The sequence below is a fragment of the Aotus nancymaae genome, unplaced genomic scaffold, assembly GCF_030222135.1.
Source record: "Aotus nancymaae isolate 86718 unplaced genomic scaffold, 86718_ANA_hifiasm-v0.15.2.pri h1tg000059l, whole genome shotgun sequence".
Taxonomy (NCBI): Eukaryota; Metazoa; Chordata; class Mammalia; order Primates; family Aotidae; genus Aotus; species Aotus nancymaae.
The window spans coordinates 9,700,587-9,720,536 of record NW_026988473.1 but is presented as its reverse complement, the minus strand read 5'-3'; the positions used below and the strand labels follow the sequence as shown (position 1 = coordinate 9,720,536).

General features: G+C 49.5%; 1 protein-coding gene and 1 non-coding gene across 5 annotated transcripts in view; one reads left to right on the top strand and one right to left on the bottom strand.

Moving 5' to 3' along the window:
- The first annotated feature begins 542 nt into the window (after window positions 1-542).
- Window positions 543-19,950, top strand: part of CD6 (CD6 molecule) — a 50,551-nt gene continuing 31,143 nt past the window's right edge. For 2 of the 4 annotated variants that reach the window (XM_012454281.3, XM_064364843.1), the window contains exon 1: window positions 548-907. In XM_012454281.3, the coding sequence (XP_012309704.3) occupies window positions 859-907 (49 nt within the window). In that variant the 5' untranslated portion in view covers window positions 548-858. Of the gene's footprint in view, window positions 908-19,950 lie in introns of all 4 variants that reach the window. The other 2 variants (XM_064364845.1, XM_064364844.1) reach the window with 2 other exon arrangements.
- Window positions 15,556-15,658, bottom strand: LOC135270277 (U6 spliceosomal RNA). Its single transcript, XR_010338442.1, has one exon. It is a non-coding gene; the product is annotated as a U6 spliceosomal RNA (small nuclear RNA).

Here is a 19,950-nt window from a genome sequence, read left to right as displayed (position 1 = left end):
CTTTGCTCCTGCTGTTCCTCCTGGCCCAGAGGCCTCCCATCACTGCTGCTTGTCGAAATCCTGCTCAGCCTTGTAGACCCAGCTCCCATGCCTGACTCCTGCAGAGGCACGCCCAGTCCGGTACCTGGAGATGGGAGCGCTGGCCCCACTGTGCCATCTCAGGGGCAGCTCCCACAGGGCCTTGGCTCCCTTCTCTGTAGAAGGACTTGTGGGATGGTCATCTCCTAGGCCCTTCTCAATTATGTTTCTCAGAGGAGAGACTTAGGGCATTGAGACTACACCCTCCTTCGCAGCCACCATTGCACCTAAGGTTAAGGTAAAGCTCGGGATTTAATCCATGACAGCCAAATTCCGTGGACTGGGACAGGCCATGGGTCATACACTCCCTCTTCCAATATGTATTGATTGATCAGCTACTACGTTATCAGTTCTTCCTTTTGGGCCACCAGAAATGAGGCATGGCCCATCCACTTCCCTTCTTAGAAGACCCTCAGGGAAGTGTGTTCGCGTGGAGGCGTGGGCATGCGTGTGTCTGGCTCTGTGACTCTCGGGGTGCAGCCTGGATGGGTGGGCTCCCAGCACAGGCAGCTGGGGCTCTCCCCACCAGCCCCTGTAACAGCAGCCCAGCTTCCTGCAGACCAAAACCACAAGCAGAACAGGGAGGCGTGAGAGACACTCACAAGCTGGGTTTGGTCGCATGCGTGTCGGAGCGGAGAGAGTAGAGAGACACAGGAACAGGAACAGCAAAGGGCAGAGCAGACTCGTGCCAGGGGCGCACAGAGACTGTGTCCGCCTCCCGGGCCCACGATGGTGCTTCCCATGGACAGCCACGAGTAGCCACCAGAGACAGCTCCAGACATGTGGCTCTTCGTCGGGATCGCTGGATTGCTGATGGCCGCCCTCTCAGGTAGTCCCGCTTCCCTCGTCTCCTGCCACTTGTGCTGGAGGAGCTGGGCCCTCTCGGTCCCCTTTCTGGTTGTTTCCTTGTGGTCACCTTTCTGGGGTCTTTTAGCCAAGACTATACTCAGGTGCCAGGGAGCTCCAGTTTCTGGGGCTTGAAGAGGACACAGGAGCCCTCGAGGGCCCAGGGCTGTGCCTGGACAAGGCTCCCTTCCTGAGAAGCCTCCTGGAGCAAGAGAATGCGGGAAGCATGCTTTGTGCCTTACCAGCGGGTCCCCAGGGTGTGAGGAGGGACGTGCCCCTCCCACCCTTAAACTCAGGAACTCCCCTATTTCCTATTTCTTGCCAACTCTTAGGAAGGAACCCTTCACCTTCCAGAGAGGCAGGACCATCGATGGTGGTACTTTCAATGCCGAAGCTGAGGCTTGGGGTCCAGCAGGCTCTTGCCAATCACAGGAAAGCACCACCCGAAACAGGACTCAGGGAAGCCAAGGGGAGTTGTGGACAGCCAGGCGCTAATGGTTTCGGCACAACCAGATGGGGTAGTCTAGGGCATAAGTGAGCAGGAAGGCCACCCCCACGTCTCGAGCTGCCCCCCCAAATGACAAGGCACCCTGGCCACCTGGGCCAGGGAATCAGATGGCCAGAAGGTTTGGGGCACTGGGCTGAGCTCCCCAGATACTTGCTGGCCCCTGTTGAGTGCAAGGTCCAAGCTGGCAGGACCTGGGCAGGGGCCTGGAGATGCAAGAGAGCCTGACCCCATTGAGCGCTCACATTTGGGGGGTTGAGGAAACTGGTATGGAAACAGGATTCTGGGCCAGGGGAGTCTGGGCCCACCCTGTAGCCGGGGAGCCAAGTGCTTTCATTTTGTGGTAGGGGAGACCCAGGAAGGCCCAGTCGGGAGGGGCCATCGAGCTGCCTTGGAGGACGGGTAGATGTCAGGAAATTCTGGGCAGGGGGTGCTCTCCTCTCTGCCTTGATCCGCAGGTGTGTGTTCCGAGCCCGTGGCCTCATACCGGTTCGGGGAAAGCCATTTGGCTCTGGGAGCAGGCGTTCGTGTGCCTTCAGCCCTGTGCATGTAGCTTTGCCCCACTAACTCTACCAGGAGTTTCCAGAGCAGCAGCTCTGGGAGTTTGGCTGGCTTCTGCCCCTGAGCTGAGACAGACTGTCCAAGAGCAGCCCCCTTTCCTCTTCCCCACAAAGCCCAGACACAGGCTCAGGAGCAAGTGAGATCCAAAGATCTTCAGACCAGCTCCTTCTCAGCTTCCCAGCAGGGATGAGGGCCAGGGGCTGAGCTAAGCACCGGGTGCCCTTGGCATCCGAGCCATGGCAGCTGGCCCAGCAGCCAACTGGGAGAACTGGCTTTGCATGGTGGCCACAGGAGAGGCAGGAACCCAGGGTCCTGGGCAGAGCTCACGGAAGTAGAACAAAGTAGGCCTGGAGCCTCCAAGCTCCCTCTCTTCAGTCTGCCCCACCCCGGCAGCTCCTGCCGGACCTGCTCCTTCTCAGTACTGTCATCCACTTTATGCTTTTGAAACTGTGTTGATATTTACGTGACTCACTTGTTGTTATCAATGCAAGCTCCGTTTTGAAAGGAAACTTGACATCATTTTTGTAAGTGGAAAATCAGCATCATTTGCCATAAGTAAAAGGTAAAGGGAAGCATAAAAGTAAATGATGGCAAAACCCAATTTGTACTATGCTTTAGCAAAAAGTGAAAAGACCGTAAAGACCCAGAGCTCATCCTATGAAAGGGGAGATGAGGGAGTGGGGAGGAGGTGACCTCTGGCTCCAGGAGTCATTTTCTTCTTGACTTTGCAGAAGGACTGAACACACCATGGGCAGGGAATAATTTTCTCACCTTGCCATCTCAGAGCATTAAACGCAGCTTCCGTAAACTCTCCTGAGGGTTGTCAGGGGTGTGTGTCCTATGAAAAATACGGCCTCTCCAGGCAAAAGGAAGACTGCACCTTCAAGTCACCCCCTGCCCCTCTCCAAGGCTGATGCAAGGGACACAGAGCTGCTACACCCCAGGTCTGGCTGAGCTTTTCTTCCTCTGTGTCCGGCTCAGCAGGCCCAAACCCTACAGAACCTGACCCTCAGAGGGCAAGGTTGACCCACGTCTCCTTGTGGGGAATTTGTGTTGGGCCGACCATACAGGGGAAAAGAGACTAGGGCCTCCAGGGAGAAAAAGAAGGGGAAAGAAAAATGACAGCAAAGAGGGAGGAAAGGGAACTGGGAGAATGAAGTACGTGTGAAAGTTCCAGGCCTTCACCCCAAGAACTATGTCGGGGTGAGGCTGCCTGACTCTGCCCTGGGACCACAGGCAGGTGGAATCCTGCCCTCCTCTGCCCTGGCAGACCTGACCGAAGCCTCGAGGTGCTTGGGCAAACTTCCTCTCTCCTTTCCTTTCTAACCCCAGCACGTGGTCTATCTCCTCTGCCCGGGCAGCCTAGGTTCTGGGCCTGGACTTGGTTTCTATTTGCTTAGAGATTCAAGCCTCCAGTTCTCTGCCTCAGTTTCCTAATCAGCCAACTGAGGATGAATGAACAGAGAATGAGTTGGAAGCCCTTGACGGGGAGGGTGGGATGGCATCATGAGACCCCAGGTTCTGCCCTGGTCCTGCCTCTATTCATCGTGTGGCTCTGCTTCTTTTCTTCTCCAGCCCCGTTTTCTCGTCCGTGGAATGGAGGCGCTTTGTTCAGACCTCTATAAGAAAGGTTTTGTCCAGGCTGGGCGCAGTGACTCACGCCTGTAATCCCAGCACTTTGGGAGGCCGAGGTGGGCGGATCATGAGGTCAGGAGTTCCAGATCAGCCTGACCAACATAGTGAAACCCGGTCTCTACTAAAAAAAAATAAAAAACAAAAATTAGCCGGGTGTGGTGGCACACGCCTGTAGTCCCAACTACTCAGGAGGCTGAGGTGGGAGAATCGGTTGAACCCAGGAGGCGGAGGTTGCAGTGAGCCGAGACTGCCACTGTACTCCAGCCTGGGTGACAGAGTGAGACTCCATCTTAAAAAAAAAAAATAACAGAAAAGAAAGATTTTGTCCAGGTCTGACACTATAATGCAGTAACAAAGACCCAGGCCTCTCCCGCCAGGGCAGTGCTAAGCTCCGTGGCTCTAATTCCAACCAGGCTGCTTTTGTGTATGAGAAGGCTGTTTGTGGTTACTTTAAAAAAAATAGTAATTATTTAAGTAACAATTTTTAATTTGTTTTTTCCTTGATTTGCGAGTTCAACATACTAATCATATTTTATTTATAAGTCCTGTAATTTTGATAAATGGTTTTCTATGGGCCTTTGATTAATATTTGAGCAAATGAAGTTGAACAGAGGAAGCTTCCTTAAATAATAAATACCCTTACAAATGTAGCTAATCAAACTCTTTTAGTTCTGTGCTGTTCAGTAGGTAGTCACTACAATCACATATTTAAAATGTGATAGTCTGAATTGAGATATGTAAAGTGTAAAATATACAACAGATTTTGAAAATGAGTTTAAAGAAAGAATGTAAAATATCTCAATAAATTTTATGTGATTCATGTCGAAATGATAATTTTGATATGATGGGCTAAATGAATTTTATTATCACCATTAAGTTCATATATTCCTTTTTAACTTTTTAAAAATGGGGTTCTTGGTTTGGTGTGGTCATTTACGCCTGTAACCCCAACACTTTGGGAGCCCAAGGCAGGAGAATCACTTGAACCCAGGAGTTCAAGACCTGGACAACATGGTGAAACCCCATCCCTCCAAAAAAAATTCAAGAATTAGCCTGGAGTTGTGATGTGAGCCTGTAGTCTCAGCTACCCAGGAGGCTGAGGTGGGAGGATGGTTTGAGCCCAAGAGTCTGAGGCTGCAATGAGCTGTTATTGTGCCATTGCACTCCAGTCTGGGTGATGGAGGAGACCCTGTCTCAATAAAAAGTAGCGGGGGGGGCCCTGGAATATTTAAAATTACATAGGTAACTTGCATTATATTTATATTGGATAGCACTGCCTTTGATACTCTAAACCACATTTACAAATATAATGAATTCCACATTTTATAGAGTAAGAAACAAAATGTTCTCAAGAATTTCAAAGAATGCTTTCAGAACAAAAAAACTAGCATAAACAAGGTGAGTATTAAGTTATTTTATAAATTGTTTACAGGTATAGGGGGTAGAAGAGCAGTTTTCTTATGTGGATATACTACACAGTGGTGAGGTCTGGCTTGTAGCGTACCCAGCACTGAAATATTGTACCTTGTACCCAAGAAGTAATTTTCATTCCTCATTCCCCTCCTGTCTTCCCACCTTTTGGAGTCTCCGATGTCTACTACTCCATTCTGCAGGTCCGTGTGGACATGTTGTTTGGCCCCTAAGTGAGAACGTGGTGTTTGACTTTCTGTTTCTGAGTTATTAAAGCGAATATTATGTTCTCTTAAATGTTCTAATGTTACAGACATCGTCAAATTCTCTCACATTTTCTACTTCAAAATTGAACTGAAGTCAATTACCTGCTCATATTCATGAGGAACTCAATGGCCAAATGTTTTTAAATATCACAAATATAGGACTTTATACACCAACCCACGGAACTTGTGCTGCTGATGGATGCACGTGTGCCCTTTTTGATAGTCCGTGCCCTCTAATTAGTCTGGCTCCTTTACTCATGACCTCTGAATTCAAGTTATACGAACCTAATCCCCTACATTTGTCCTTCATCTGGCCTTAGTGCTTGATTGGACTGAATTAAACACACGTGTTGACTTTTCTATTCTGACTTCTTTTCACATTCTTCCTGCCTGGCAAGACTTCATCTCATAGATGCATAAATCATGTATGACAGGCTTCTGCATCCTTCTTCTGGCTTAGCTTGGCTCTCTGGCCACAGGTCAGTGACTGATGAGGACAGTTAGCGTGGCCTTCACTGTATTGAGGCCATGGAAAGGGGTAGCTCCTAGGGCGCTGGAGCTCGAACTTTACAGAGGGATCTAGAAGGAGTGAAAAACACTGCTCACGGCCCTCCTCGTTGAGACCTTATTTATTTATTTATTTATTTAATTTATTTTTGAGACAGAGTTTTGATTTTGTTGCCCAGGCTGGAGTGCAGTAGCACGGCTCACCACAACCTCTGCCTCCCAGGTTCAAGCGATTCTTCAGCCTCCGGAGTTAGCTGGGATTACAGGCGTGCACCACCACACCCGTCTAATTTTTTTGTGTTTTTAATAGAGATGGGGTTTCTCCATGTTGGTCAGGCTGGTCTTGAACTCCCAATCTCAGGTGACCAGCGCCACCTCGGCCTCTCAAAGTGCTGGGATTATAGGCGTGAGCCACCGTGTCTGGCCCAGACCACATTTATTAAGGCCTTATTTATTATATGTATAGAACACTCAAGAATTAAATTCAGCCCCCAGCTGTTAGATTCTGAGCTAAGGAATCAGCCTTCTCCCTGGGCAAGGAAGAATAAATAGGTGGCCCCAATTGTCTTTGGGACCGAAGCTTGGAGGGTAGACTTCCCAGGTGCGTGGTCACCCTCTCCCTGCCTGGACCACAGATGGGACACCATGAACATTAACATCCATGCCATGTGCTCAGGCCTGCCCTGAGCAGACCCTGGTGAGGCTGGGATCCCCAGGTCACATCTACTTCCTCAGCCACTGTGGCCTCCAGGCCCTCCATCCTCTGCTCAGCGCTGGCCCCTCTCCAGACTCAGGACATGGTACGTTTTCCAGAGTAGATCTTCCCAAGGATAGTTTATTCCAGTCCACCTCCCCGGTGTTGGCCAAAGTGTCATCCACCTGGCAATTTACTTAACGTAATTTCCCTCCCTTTCTTCCTTCTTTTCTATTTTTTTTCCTTTTCTTTTTTTGAAACCCGGTTTCACTCTTGTCGCCCAGGCTGGAGTGCAGTGGCACAATCTCTGCTCACTGCAACCTCTGCCTCCCAGGTTCAAGCTATTCTCCTGCCTCAGCCTCCTGAGTAGCTGGGATTACAGGCATGTACCACCACACCTGGCTAATTTTCTATCTTTAATAGAGACAGGGTTTCTCCATATTGGCCAGGCTAGTCTTGAACTCCTGACCTCAGGTGATCTGACCGTCTTGGCCTCCCAAAGTGCAGGGATTACAGGCGTGAGGCACCATGCCCAGCTGTCCTTTTCCTTTCTTTTTTCTTTTCTTTTCTTTTCGTTTCCTGTCTTGTCTTGTCTTGTCTTGTCTCTTTCTTTCTTTTCAACAGTCTCACTCTGTTGCCGAGGGTGGAACACAGTGGCACGACCATAGCTCACTGCAGCCTCAAACTCCTGGGCTCCAGGGATTCCCTCGCCTCAGCCTCCCAAGTAGCTGGGATTACAGGCACTTTACACCATGCCTGGCTACTCTTTCTTAATTGATGTTTTAAAATGTAAATACATTTATTTTGAGAAGAAACTTTATATCACTCCCTTGAAGGGAAAGCCATTATAAATCACCGTCATGATTATAATGGTGAAAATAAGCACAATGGAAATAAAACAATGTCATTACATTCTAGCCAGATACATTGCTGCTTTCCCTGTCCTCAAAAGGGAGGGTTGTAGATGTCAGAGCGATATTAAAGGCTAACCCCATGGGAGGGCTTCTCCTCCAAGTCTGTAATCAGAAAGGCTGAAAGGGAAATAAAAGGCGAGCATACCTTCCTCACCATGGAATACAGTGGTATATAATGCCAAGTCAATGACCACTTAAATCATTATGCGTAGTTTTGGGTATGTGTCCTTTGGAAATACTGATCCAGAGAAAGGACAAAGGGGGTGGGCACTGTGTCCCCCACAACACGGAGCCTGGGGACACTGACTGCTCAGCTGCCTGGGGTGATGTCCTGGACATGAGACCCCCATTTCAGGTGCTCCCAAGCACCCTGGGAAGTCCCTGAATTTTCCCAGTGAGGCTTGAGATTCGGGGGCACTCAAGCTCATGTCCCCTGATTCAGCTCTCAGAAACGGCCCCTGCAGTCTGGGGAGGAGAAGGAACCCTGAGGAGGGGCGAGGTGGGTGGGGACTTTTACAACTAGCTCTGGTTCTAACTTGCTGGGGGATCTTCTGCAAGTTCCTTCCTTTCTCTGGCCCTAGTTTCTTTCTTTCCTGGAAAAAATGGGAAAATTGAACACTGAGGACCCAGCCCAAACATGCTTGTACTTTGTGTGTGTTCCTTGAGGCTTTACAGGTCATGGAGCAGCGCATCTGGCTGTATAGAGCAGAGATCCAGCCACTAGACATTTAGTATCATAACCCCAGCCGCCATCCTGCCGTATAGAATCGTGGACCCTGGCATCAGGCAGATGTGGGTTCTGAATTCCATCTCTGCATGGCCCCGGGGTTCTTTCTCTGCCTGATGCTAGAGATAAAACAGCTCACCAAAGTATGCAAGTTAATTTAGGTGATGTATCTGAAAACAGCTGAACAAAATGCAGAGCTCAAAGCTGTTAGCTTATAAATGCTATACAGCAAGACCAAAGAGAATCCCTTGCTAATGTGGTGGTTAACGTAGCGCTGTTTGCACAGTATGAGCTCCATTACCCACATAGCAACCTCATTTTATAGATGAGGAAACTGAGGTTTAGCGAGGCTAAGAGGCTTGTCCAACATTTGTAGCTAGTAAGTGTCAGGACTCGAGCTTGGGTCTCCCAGCCAGCAGGCTGGTGCTTTTTCCGTTGAGTAGGAGTTGCCTGGCTTGTTTCTATCTGGCCGCCCTATGGGCTGTATCCTAGTACAGGGTTTCGCCCCAGACGCCATCCTCTAGCCTTGCAGCCTCACCACTGAGTCCAGGGACAGCCCTGAGGGGCCTCTGAGGTCCTGGACCCCCGGAAGTCTTCTTAGCAACAGACGGGATCAAGTGTGGCTGCCTCCCTCATCATGGCACGCCCTCATGGGGTTTGCCTGGGGGCTGCCATGCACCTGGAGCCAGGAAGGAAGGCAAAATTAAAGAGGTACCTTGAGCTGGGGAGAGCTTGCTGGGCAGGAGGCTCGCTCTCTCTATATATATTTTAGATGGAATCTCGCTCTGTTGCCCAGACTATAGTGCAGTGGCATGATCTGGGCTCACTGCAACCTCTACCTCCCAGGTTCAAGTGATTCTCCTGCCTCAGGCTCCTAAGTAGCTGAAACCATAGGCTCACACCACCATGCCCAGCTAATTTTTTGAATTTTTAGTAGAGATGGGGTTTCACCATGTTGGCTAATTTGGTCACGAACTCCTGACCTCAGGTCATCCGCCCGCACACCACAGTCTCCCAAAGTTCTGGGATTACAGGCATGAGCCATGGCGCCAGGCCTAGGCTCCATACTTTCATATTCATTCAGTGCCTGCTGTGTGCCAGGCCCTGTGCTGGCACTGCTATGCGGCATGAAGGTTTTCCCTTGAAGACTTTATAAAGTGTCATGGTAAGACACACCAGCACCAGCCTGGGATAGGTGTGGCAGCAGGTGCAATCCAGTGAACTGCAACCGCCACCCACTGCCGGGGGCTTAATATTCTCTGAGCACCAGCTATGCGTATGCTGTTTCATCCTGACAAAGTGGGGACAATCACCCCATTTTTATGGGTGGGAAAACTGAGGCTCAGAAAGTTATGTACTTTGTCCCAGGCTGGTAGCTACTGCCAAATTTAAATCCATGTCATGATATGTCACCACTGGGGGAAGCTGGTTGATGGGGACACAGGATTTCTCTGAGCCATTTTGGCAACTTCTTGTGAGTCTATAATTTGAAAATAAAAAGTTAAGGGGAGAAAATGGATTTCAGCCCGTTCTGGTGGCACATGCCTATAATCTCAGCACGTTGGGAGGCCAATGTGAGAGGATTGCTTGAGTCCAAGAGTTCCAGACCAGCCTAGGCAACACAGTGAGACCTCATCTTTACAAAAAATTAAAAAGTTAGCCGGATATGAGGTGCACGCCTATAGTCCCAGCTACTCAGGAGGCTGAAGCAGAGAATCACTTGAACCCAGGAGGTTGAGGCTGCAGTGAGCCATGATCTCACCTCTGCACTCCAGCCTGAACAGAGCAAGACCTCGTCTCAAAAAAAAAAAAAAAAGTATTTCAGAAAGAAGGACCCATTCCAAGGCTGGGCGCAGTGGCTCACGCCTATAATCCTGACACCTTGGGAGGTTAAGGCGGGCTTGAGGTCAGGAGTCTGAGACCAGCCTGGTCAACACTGACCTCACTTGTAGTGTAAAGAAATACAAAAATTAGCCAGGTGTGTGTGGGGGGTTCACCTGTAACCCCAGCTACTCAGGAGGCTGAGGCAAGAGAATCATTTGAACCCCACTGCAGTGAGCTGAGATCGCACCACTGCACTTCAGTCTGGGCAACAGAGTGAGACTCCGTTTCAAATTAATTAAGTAATTAATTAAATCAAATGAAAGAAGGACCCATTTGAGCAGAAACCTGGAGGTGGGACAGCCCACGAGGCGCCGGCAAAGGGGAGATGCTGACCAGCCAGTCCTGCTGCTCCCATTGGTCATGCTGGGTGGGCAAGACTTGAAATTCCCACAGGAGCTGAGGTCCAGGCTCTTTTCTGCCTCCTGACCCAGACTGGTGTGCCATGAGGATCGATGAATGCCAAGCACAGAGAGTGGCCCAGGGAAGGTGCGCCACAAAACGTACATTTACAAATGTTAGGCAGGCAGTCCCAGGATCACGTCCTTGGGTGCAGCGCTCTGCAAACACGTGAACCTGCCTTCTCCTCCTCACAGCCCTCGGAGGCATGCGCTACTGCTGATACTTTCATTTTACTAAGTGACAGGCTCCGAGACATCAAGTGACTTTTCCTAGATCGCACCACTAATAGATGACAGATATTTAGTTTGACCTCATGACTCCAAACGCGATGTTTTTTCCCAGCCCGGGAATTGGGTAGGGTTTGGGCAGGGGACCCCTCCCCCGCTCAAGACTCCTACAGGAAAGGTCCGCCCTTCCTCCAGGGACTTTTCACTTCACCACCATCAGCTGGGCTGTCAGGGAACGACGTGGAGCCTGAGTTCTCCCACTTCGGGCTGAGTGGCCTTGCCCAGCCTTCGTTTCCCCAGCTGTAAAGCAGGGCCCATGAGAGCTCAGGGCTGCGTGGGGCTCCCTAGATGTTGGCTGTGGCGTGCTTGGGGAAAGGCCGGGCTCCTTGGGGTATTGGGAGAGACCAGTGGCCACAGCTGCTGCTTGGACTGGGGCCGGGCAGGCGCTCCCGGGGACAACAGAGGGAGACAGAGGTTTCCACCCTCCATTTTGTAGGCTCCTGCATCCCGACCGCCTTCTGCCTGAAAATGGCAGCTGAGTGAGGCCAAGAGGCAGGAGGCAGGGCTGACGGGCTGAGGAGGAAGCTTCGGGGCTGGGGCTCTGGTCCCTGGGAGATGCTGGGAGATTGGGAGATGGCCCCATCATAGGAATGTGGTCCCCTGTTTTCCCTTGTATGGGAGGGTGGGTGCCCCTGGGTCTCCGCCATGTGTTAGGGGTGGGGGCACATAAAAAGGTCCACCCCCAATCTCCATCAGGACCCTGAGCTGGGCTGAGGTCTCCAGGAGGTGCCAGCAGATACAGGGGGGAGGGGTCTGTGCATGGGGCTGGGGACCAGAGTCATGTGGGGACACAGGCGGTAAGAATGAGGAGGGGTCTCAGGGCTAGCGGCTTCTTGGGGTGTCTTGGGGGTCCCATCTAAACACCCCACTTCTGATTTGGAGTCATCTACTGAGCCCTGTGGCAGGGAGGATGCAGGGATGACACTGTGTCCTCAGAGCCGGATGCAAAGCCAAGCCCGGCTCTGTTCATTTTACAGAAGGACAGACTGATGCCCAGAGAGCCTAAGTAATGCCACCAGTCACTGGCAGGGCTGGGAGCAGAGGCACTTCTGGTCACCGGGGTTTGGAGGAAGGATTTTTATCTGCACTTCAGAACCCCTTTTGCTTGGGTGTTCACCTCTTTTGGGAGGGGTGCCTGGGAGCAGTGGGGGCAGGGACAGGGCTAAGGAAGCCCCCCAGGACTGGAGGAGGCCCATCCCCCATGCAGTTTGGTATGCTCTGATTTTCCCTCCCTCCCTCCCTCCCTCCTTCAGCCAAACTAAAGGATGCACAGTTGCCAAATGGATTCCTCTCCTTGGAGAAATGTGTTGCTTTGCCGGGGTGGGATTCTAGAAATATCACGACAGTGTCTGAGCTGGAAGAAACCCGAGTGAGCTGCCAGCCTTCTCCTCCTATTTGTCAGAGGAGGGAATCGAGGTGCAAAGCGGGGAACGCCATACACAGGGTTTTGGAGCCGGCCTAAGGGGCCCGGTCTGCAGGCCCTCTTCCTAGCAGGGCATGGCGGGGCCTGTGGGAACCAGGCACAGGCTTCACCCCCAACCCCCGGGGAGAGATTGCAGGGGACGGCTGTGGCCCAGTGTGGCCTGACGTGGTCTGACATGAACCAGGTGACCCTGTGCAGTGACATGCTGGCTTCATGAAGCTGCTCTACCCAGCCCCTCCGACGCCTCCTCCAGACCTCAGGCTCTGCCTCTTCTTTGTTTTTAAACTTTTTTTTCCTTAAAACAGAGTCCCGCTCTTGTTGCCCAGACTGGAGTGCAGTGGCGTGATCTCAGCTCACTGCAACCTCTGCATCCCAGGTTCAAGTGATTCTCATCCCTCAGTTCCCTGAGTAGCTGGGACTACAGGCCGGTGCCACCACGCCTGGCAAGTTTTTGTATTTTTAGTAGAAACGGGGTTTCATCATGTTGGTCAGGCTGGTCTTCAACTCCTGACCTCAAGTGATCCTCCCACCTCAGCCTCACAAAGTGCTGGGATTCAGACGTGAACCACCGAGCCCGGCCTGGTTTTTCACTTAACTTTTAATTTCAGCCTAATTTCAGACTTACCAAGAAGTTGCAAGAATAATACAAAGAATTTCCACATGCTCTTTCCCCAGACTCTCCAAATGTTCACAATTTTCCATATTTGCTCTATTATTTTCTCTCAATGTGTCTATTTTTCTATTACTTTCCCCCGGAATTGTGAGAGTAGGTTGCTTTGTAGTTCTCCTTGAAGAGCTCCTTTACGTTCCTTGTTAGTTGCATTCCTAGGTATTTTATTCTCTTTGTAGCAATTGTGAATGGCAGTTCATTCCTGATTTGGCTGTCTTTAAGTCTGTTATTGGTATATAGGAATGCTTGTGATTTTTGCACACTGATTTTGTATCCTGAGAGTTTGCTGAAGTTGCTTATCAGTTTAAGGAGATTTGGGGCTGAGATGATTGGATCTTCTAAATATACAACCATGTCGTCTGCAAATAGAGACAATTTGACTTCCTCCTTTCCTAATTGAATACGCTTTATTTATTTTCTTGCCTGATTGCTCTGGCTAGAACTTCCAATACTATATTAAATAGGAGTGGTGACAGAGGGAATCCTTGTCTAGTGCCAGATTTCAAAGGGAGTGCTTCCAGTTTTTGCCCATTCAGTATGATGTTGGCTGTGGGTTTGTCGTAAATAGCTTTTATTATTTTGAGATACATTCCATCGATACCTAGTTTATTGAGAGTTTTTAGCATAAAGGGCTGTTGAATTTTGTTGAAGGCCTTCTCTGCATCTACTGAGATAATTGTGTGGTTTTTGTCTTTGGTTCTGTTTATGTGGTGAATTACGTTTATAGACTTGCGTATGTTGAACCAGCCTTGCATCCCTGGGATGAAGCCTACTTGATCATGATGGATCAGCTTTTTGATGTGCTGTTGCAATTGGCTTGCCAGTATTTTATGGAAGATTTTTGCATCTATGTTCATCATGGATATTGGCCTGAAGTTTTCTTTTCTTGTTGAGTCTCTGCGGCTTTTGGTATCAGGATGATGTTGGTCTCATAAAATGATTTGGGGAGGATTCCCTCTTTTTGGATTGTTTGGAATCATTTCAGAAGGAGTAGTACCAGCTCCTCTTTGTATGTAATAAAGACATTTTCTTACATAACCCCAGTACACTTATTATTAATTGTATCAATTGATATTGATAGAATTCTATTGGATAACCAACAGAATTTATTCATGTTTTGCAAATGGTTCCAATAATACCTTCTAAGGCAAAAGACAATTTTGTTCAGTAGGCTGCGTTTAATTCTTGTCTCTTTATTCTCCTTGAATCTGGAATGATTTCTCAGATTTTCTTTCTCCTTCCTGACATTGATCTTTTTGAAGCATAGAAGCAGTTATGCTGTAAAATGTCTCTCATCTGGGTCGTCTGATGGTTCTTCATGATTAGATTAAGTCATGCCTCTTTGGCAGGAATATCGCAGAAGCAACTTTTGGCCTTCCCAGTGAATCACATCAGGAGGCATGTGGGCTCAGCCTGTCCCCTCTCCGGTAGTCTAACTCGCTTGACTAAGGTGTTGTCTGCTAGATTTCTCTGCTCTAAAGATAATTTCCTCCTTTGTAATTAACATGTATCTTGTGGGAAGATTCTTTGAGAATATGTAAATACCTTGCTCTTCCTCAAATCTTTGCCTACTAGTTGTAACATTATTATTGATTCTTACCAGAATCAGTTATTATAAGGATGGTCGCCCAGGGGTGATGTTATAATTCCATCATTCCTTCTGCATTTACAGCTGCTGACTCGGCTCTCTTTGCTGCCTCAGTGAGAGGGAGGCAGGTGGCTCAGTACATGGCAGGCTGGTACTAACGAGGCCAAGGATTGAGCTCACCTTCCACTGAGCCTCTGGCGGCTGCTGTCTTTCATTCACCCTCCTCAGATACTGGGGTCAGCAGCTCTCCACACCAGGGCCAGTTCTCCCTCCATCTTTACAAGTTTGCCATTCATTTGTTGAGCTACTATTATGTGTTGGGCACTTTTTTCAGCCACTGAGGATATGGGACAAAGTCCCAGTCTTCAAGGAGCTTCTATTGTAATAGGGAAAATAGACCAAAAAAAGTAAACCCATTTTTAAAATAGTATTTCAGGGCTGGGCGCAGTGGCTCACGCCTGTAATCCCAGCACGCTGGGGAGCCGAGGCGGGTGGATCATGAGGTCAGGAGATCGAGACCAGCCTGGCCAGCATGGTGATACCCTCGTCTCTACTAAAAGCACAAAAAATAGCCAGGCGTGGTGGTGTATGCCTGTAATCCCAGCTACTCGGGAGGCAGAGGCAGGAGAATCGCTTCAACCCGAGAGGCAGATGTTGCAGTGAGTGGAGATCTCGCCACTGCACTCCACCCTGGACAGCAGAGCGAGACTCCACCTCAAAAAAAAATATGTATGTATAGTATCATTTCAGAGAAGGATACGTGCACCAAGGAAAATCAGGCAAAGTAAGGGGACTGACGGCAGTTGCAACGAAGACCCAGGCAGAGCCTCCAAGGGGATTTGAGCAGAGGCCTGAGTGATGAGATGAGCTGGGAGTGCTGAGATCAGGGAGAGGACAGTCCAGGCAGAGGGAGGAGCAAGGGCCAAGTCCCTGAGGCAGGAATGAGATTGATTTCAGACGGTTGGGGAGTGAAGGAGATGGAGTTGGAGAGGGTGGCAGGGCTTGAGGGCATAGATGATAGGTTTTGGAATTAATCCAGGGAAAATGGGAGCTCATCAGAGTTTTAGGTTTAGAAGGATGTGATTTAATTTGCCCCTTATGCATATACAATTACTTAACAATTTTTTACATCAACTCCTTTTTTAATTCTTTTTTGAGACAAAAATAATGGAACGCTTCATGAATTCAGGTGTCACACTTGTACAGAGGTCATGCTAATCTTCTCGGAGTCATTCCAGTTTTAGTATATGTGCTGCTGAAGCTTGCATCCAGTCCTTCTTGTGTGTGTGACTGAGTTTCACTCTTGTCGCCCAGGCTGGAATGCAATGGCATCATCTTGGCTCACTGCAACCTCAGCCACCCAGGTTTAAGTGATTCTCCTGCCTCAGCCTCCAGAGTAGTTGGGATTACAGGCACATACCTCCGCGCCCGGCTAATTTCTGTATTTTTAGTAGAGACAGGGTTTCGCCATGTTAGTCAGGCTGGTCTCAAACTCCTGACTCAGGTGATCCACACCCCCTCGGCCTCCCAAAGTGCTGGGATTACAGGCATGAACCACTGCACCCAGCCACCCACTCCTTTTTTAAACCTAAGTTTATTTGAACCTAGAAATCTTCTGTCACTACCACATATCTCAAACCAATGCTACTTTAGTAACTGGAATATATCTATATAAAGAAATAAAACAGCAAAAGCAAAAATGTCATTAAACAGCCTGCCGTCCAAGCCTGAACTGGCTCTCTCTTCATTAAAAAGCGTTAGGTGGCCAGGTACGGTGGCTGACGCCTGTCATGCCAGCACTTTAGGAGGCCAGGGCAGCCAAGTTGCCTGAGTCCAGGAGTTCAAGAGCAGCCTGGGCAACATTGCAAGTCTCCATCTCTGCAAAAATAAAATGTTTTATAAAGTGTTAGGTGTTAAAGACGGAATGGCACCGCAATGAGACTTTCTCCTTAATGCAATCAGGAGTGAAACATTGGAAAAGGAATAATTTGTTTACTGCGTTATTCAATTCCATTTAATCTCATATCTTAAATTGTCTTTCTGTCTCAGACCTGATTTGAGAAGCATTTTGCTAGCTGGTGGAAAGATTTGATGGGCCCAGCCCACCCATTTAACCATGGAGAAACTGAGGCCTTGGAACAGGGTAAGGACTTACCCAAGGTCATGACAATTTCCTCCTTTGTAATTGGACTCACTCTGTGTCCCTCCCACCCAGTGCTAGCTGAAAATTCAGATGTGATGTAAACATTAGTCATCCTTATTGTAAAAAACGTTGTAACAACCACATTAGAAGGAATGCAAAGAGAGAAAAGAAGTCTCAGCCAGCACCTTCACACTGTTGGTTCTTGAAGGAGGAAGTTTTTGAGTCTGTGGCACATTATGGGCCTTCAGTCTCGCCCGCAGGAAGGTGGGTGTGCTGATGGGCGCCAGGCTAGCGTTGATCCACGCCTGTCAGGTGACTTTGAGACCAGCCTCGACGCCAGGCTCCGCCACGCCCGCCGTGACCTTGGGCAGGTTCCCAAACCTCTCTGAGGTAAAATGCGTGCGGCCATATGTCATCTTCAGCTTTTGCAGTCTAGGTAGATGCTAAAGCCTTCCCTGAAGATCTCCGTGGAACTTTTAGTCACCTGCGTCTGGCGGGGCTGCCTCAGCCCTAGCCATGTCAACATAACCTTGAAATTCAGTTCCGAGAAGCACTTGTGGGCTCGTAGACTCCGTGGCATCTCAAAGTGAAAGAGGAACCCAGCTCTGCCTCTTGTGGGTTCCTTACCCCCTAATCTGGAATGCCCTAGAAGCTCTTCTCAATTCCTGCTCCTGTGGTTTAATTTACTAGAATTGCTGCAACACACTCAGTGGTACGGGCAACAGAAAAGCATTGCCTCCACCGGGCTCAGTGGCTTGCGCCTGTAATCCCAGCACTTTGGGAGGTCAAGGTGGGCGGATCCCCTGAGGTCAGGAGTTTGAGACCAGCCTGGCCAACATGATGGAACCCCGTCTCCACTAAAAATACAAAAATTAGCCAGGTGTGGTGGTTGGTGCCTGAAATCTCAGCTACTTGGGAGGGTGAGGCAAGAGAATTGCTTGAACCCGTGCGGAGGAGGTTGCAGTGAGCTGAGATGACGCTACTGCACACCAACCTTCTCGACAGAGCAAGACGCCATCTCAAAAAAAAAAGAAATTTATTGTCTCAAAGCTCTGGAGGCTCAAAGTCCAACATCCAGGAGTGAGTGGCGCCGGCTCCTTCTGAGGGCTGGGAGGGGGAAGCGCTCTCTCCTGAGCTTCTGATGGCCATCTTGGGCGTTTCTTGACTTGTAGAAACATTGTCTCAGTCTCCGCCTTATCTTGAAATGGCGTTCTCTTTATGTGGATGTACCTGTGTTCAAATTTCCTCCTTCTGCGAAGACAACAGTCATATTGAATTGGGGCCTGCCCTCATGACCTCATGTTAACTTGATTACCTTGAGAAAGACCCTATTTCCAAATAAGGTCACATTCTGGGGTACTGGAAATGAGGACTGTTTTAAGAGGAGGGGAACAATTTAACAACTCATAGCAGTGCGTGTATGGTGTGTGTGTGTGTGTGTGTGTGTGTGTACAGGTATGTATGTGTGTGGTGTGTGTGTGTGTATGTACAGGTATGTATGTGTGTGGTGTATGTGTGTACCTGTATGCATGTGTGGTGTGTGTGTGTGTGTGTACAGGTATGTATGTGTGTGGTGTGTGTGTGTGTATGTACAGGTATGTATGTTTGTGGTGTATGTGTGTACCTGTATGCATGTGTGTGTGATGTGTGTATGGTGTGGAGGAATGGTGGGGGGGATGGAGAAAGAGGTGGGTCACTGCCTTACTTAACCTCTTCTTCCAGCCCACTCATCCTTTGGAGAGGTGCCAGTTCCATCTCTCAGGTCGTTTGGCAAAGACCTGGAAAGAGGTATCTTTCCATCGATTTCTTACTCCTGAGAACTCCTATTCATCCTCTAAAACCCTTCCCAATTGTCCCCTGTTCTTTGGAGTTAGTTATTCCCTCCTAACTCTGTTCTTTCCAGAGTATTTTGTTCCAAGCCTGAGGACAGCACTGATATCTGAGTGTAATAAACTACGAATTGTTGCCACAAGCTCAGTGGCTCAGGCCTCTGTATCCTCCACCAGGGAATGGGGCCTGGCCCAGAGCTTAGCTGAGAGAATGGGATGAAAAAGTGGTGTCTCCCTGACTGAGGGTTAAGATAGATGGGAATTCGAAAGGACTTTGAGCCACCTCAGAAGCATCATATGTGTGACTTGTGAAGAGGAGTAGGGGGCAGTCGTATGGGCTGACAGCTGAGAGTATAGGTCAGATGTAGAGAGGCCGGAAGCCTGGCTCCACCTCTTAGTAACTGTGGCTTTGGGCAAGTCATTTCATGCTGCGGAGCCTCCGTTTTCTCATCTGGAAAACTGGGCTTTCACAGGCTCCTCGTGGAGATGAAGAAGAGCGTGTGTGCTGTGTACATAAAGCTGGCGAATGCAGTGGCCATTCGGATGTTACCTCCCTTCCAGGGAACCCACGTTCATTTCCTGAATTTGAATTCCTGAATCCAGTGGGACTCTGAGCCACATGGGTCCCTGTGGCCATGGGCCACTGCCAGCCCCCAGCCATTAAGGACACAAGGTAGCCACGAAGCATCAGTCTGAACATCCCCGGTGGCTCCCCCAGCTTCTCTTTCAACCTGGATTTATTTAAAGAGAGGAGATGAGGGGTAGATGAGGAAGGGCCGTTGTTAGGATGGGCACAGGACATGTGTCTGGTGAGCCTGGCTGCCAGGGCCTGTCCCTGATGCCCCAAGGAGACTTTCTGGTTCCAGCCCGGCCTACACTCCCACCTGCTCGGGAGAGGGTGTGTTTCCTTCCATGGATGGATGCTGATGGTGTCTGATGGCTTCTGGATGTCTGATCTCGAGGGGTCCTTATCTTAGGGGGCTTTAGGCCACCCCGGAAAGATCTCAGCATCAGCCCCTGGAGCGGGGAGGATTTTCACCCCTTGCCCACACACAAGCTTTATTCACCCTAAAACTGGTGCTGCTGCAGCTCTGGAGACCTAGAACCAGGGCCCCTCCTGAGAGCCAGTGGGTGGGGACAGGCCCCCTGGAAAATCAGTCACAGCTCAGCAGTTTCAGCCTTCACTCCTCCTCCTCCCAGCCTGCAGAAATCTAGCCCTGCTTTTGCACAGAGGACCATGCTCTGGGGGATTCTATTGTTGAATTTCTTATCTTGAATGTCTAGCCTGGCTCACCTCCAGGCATCTGCTGGAGCTGTGCCCTCCCCCTGGATTGCCTTCTTACCTCTTTCCACTTGTTGAGGGTGCCTGAAGAGTAGAAAGAGTGAATCTGGGGAACAAATTCAAAACTGGATTTGAATTCTGGCTCTGTCAATGCCAGGCTATGTGACCCTGGGCTAGGAACTTAATTTCTCTGAACCTCTTTATCTGTAAAATGAGTTTCATAATGGCACCTCCTTACAAGGCAGTCATGAGGCAATGTCTGCAAAGCACTTGGCACAGGGAAAGTCCTCGGGAATGTGGAT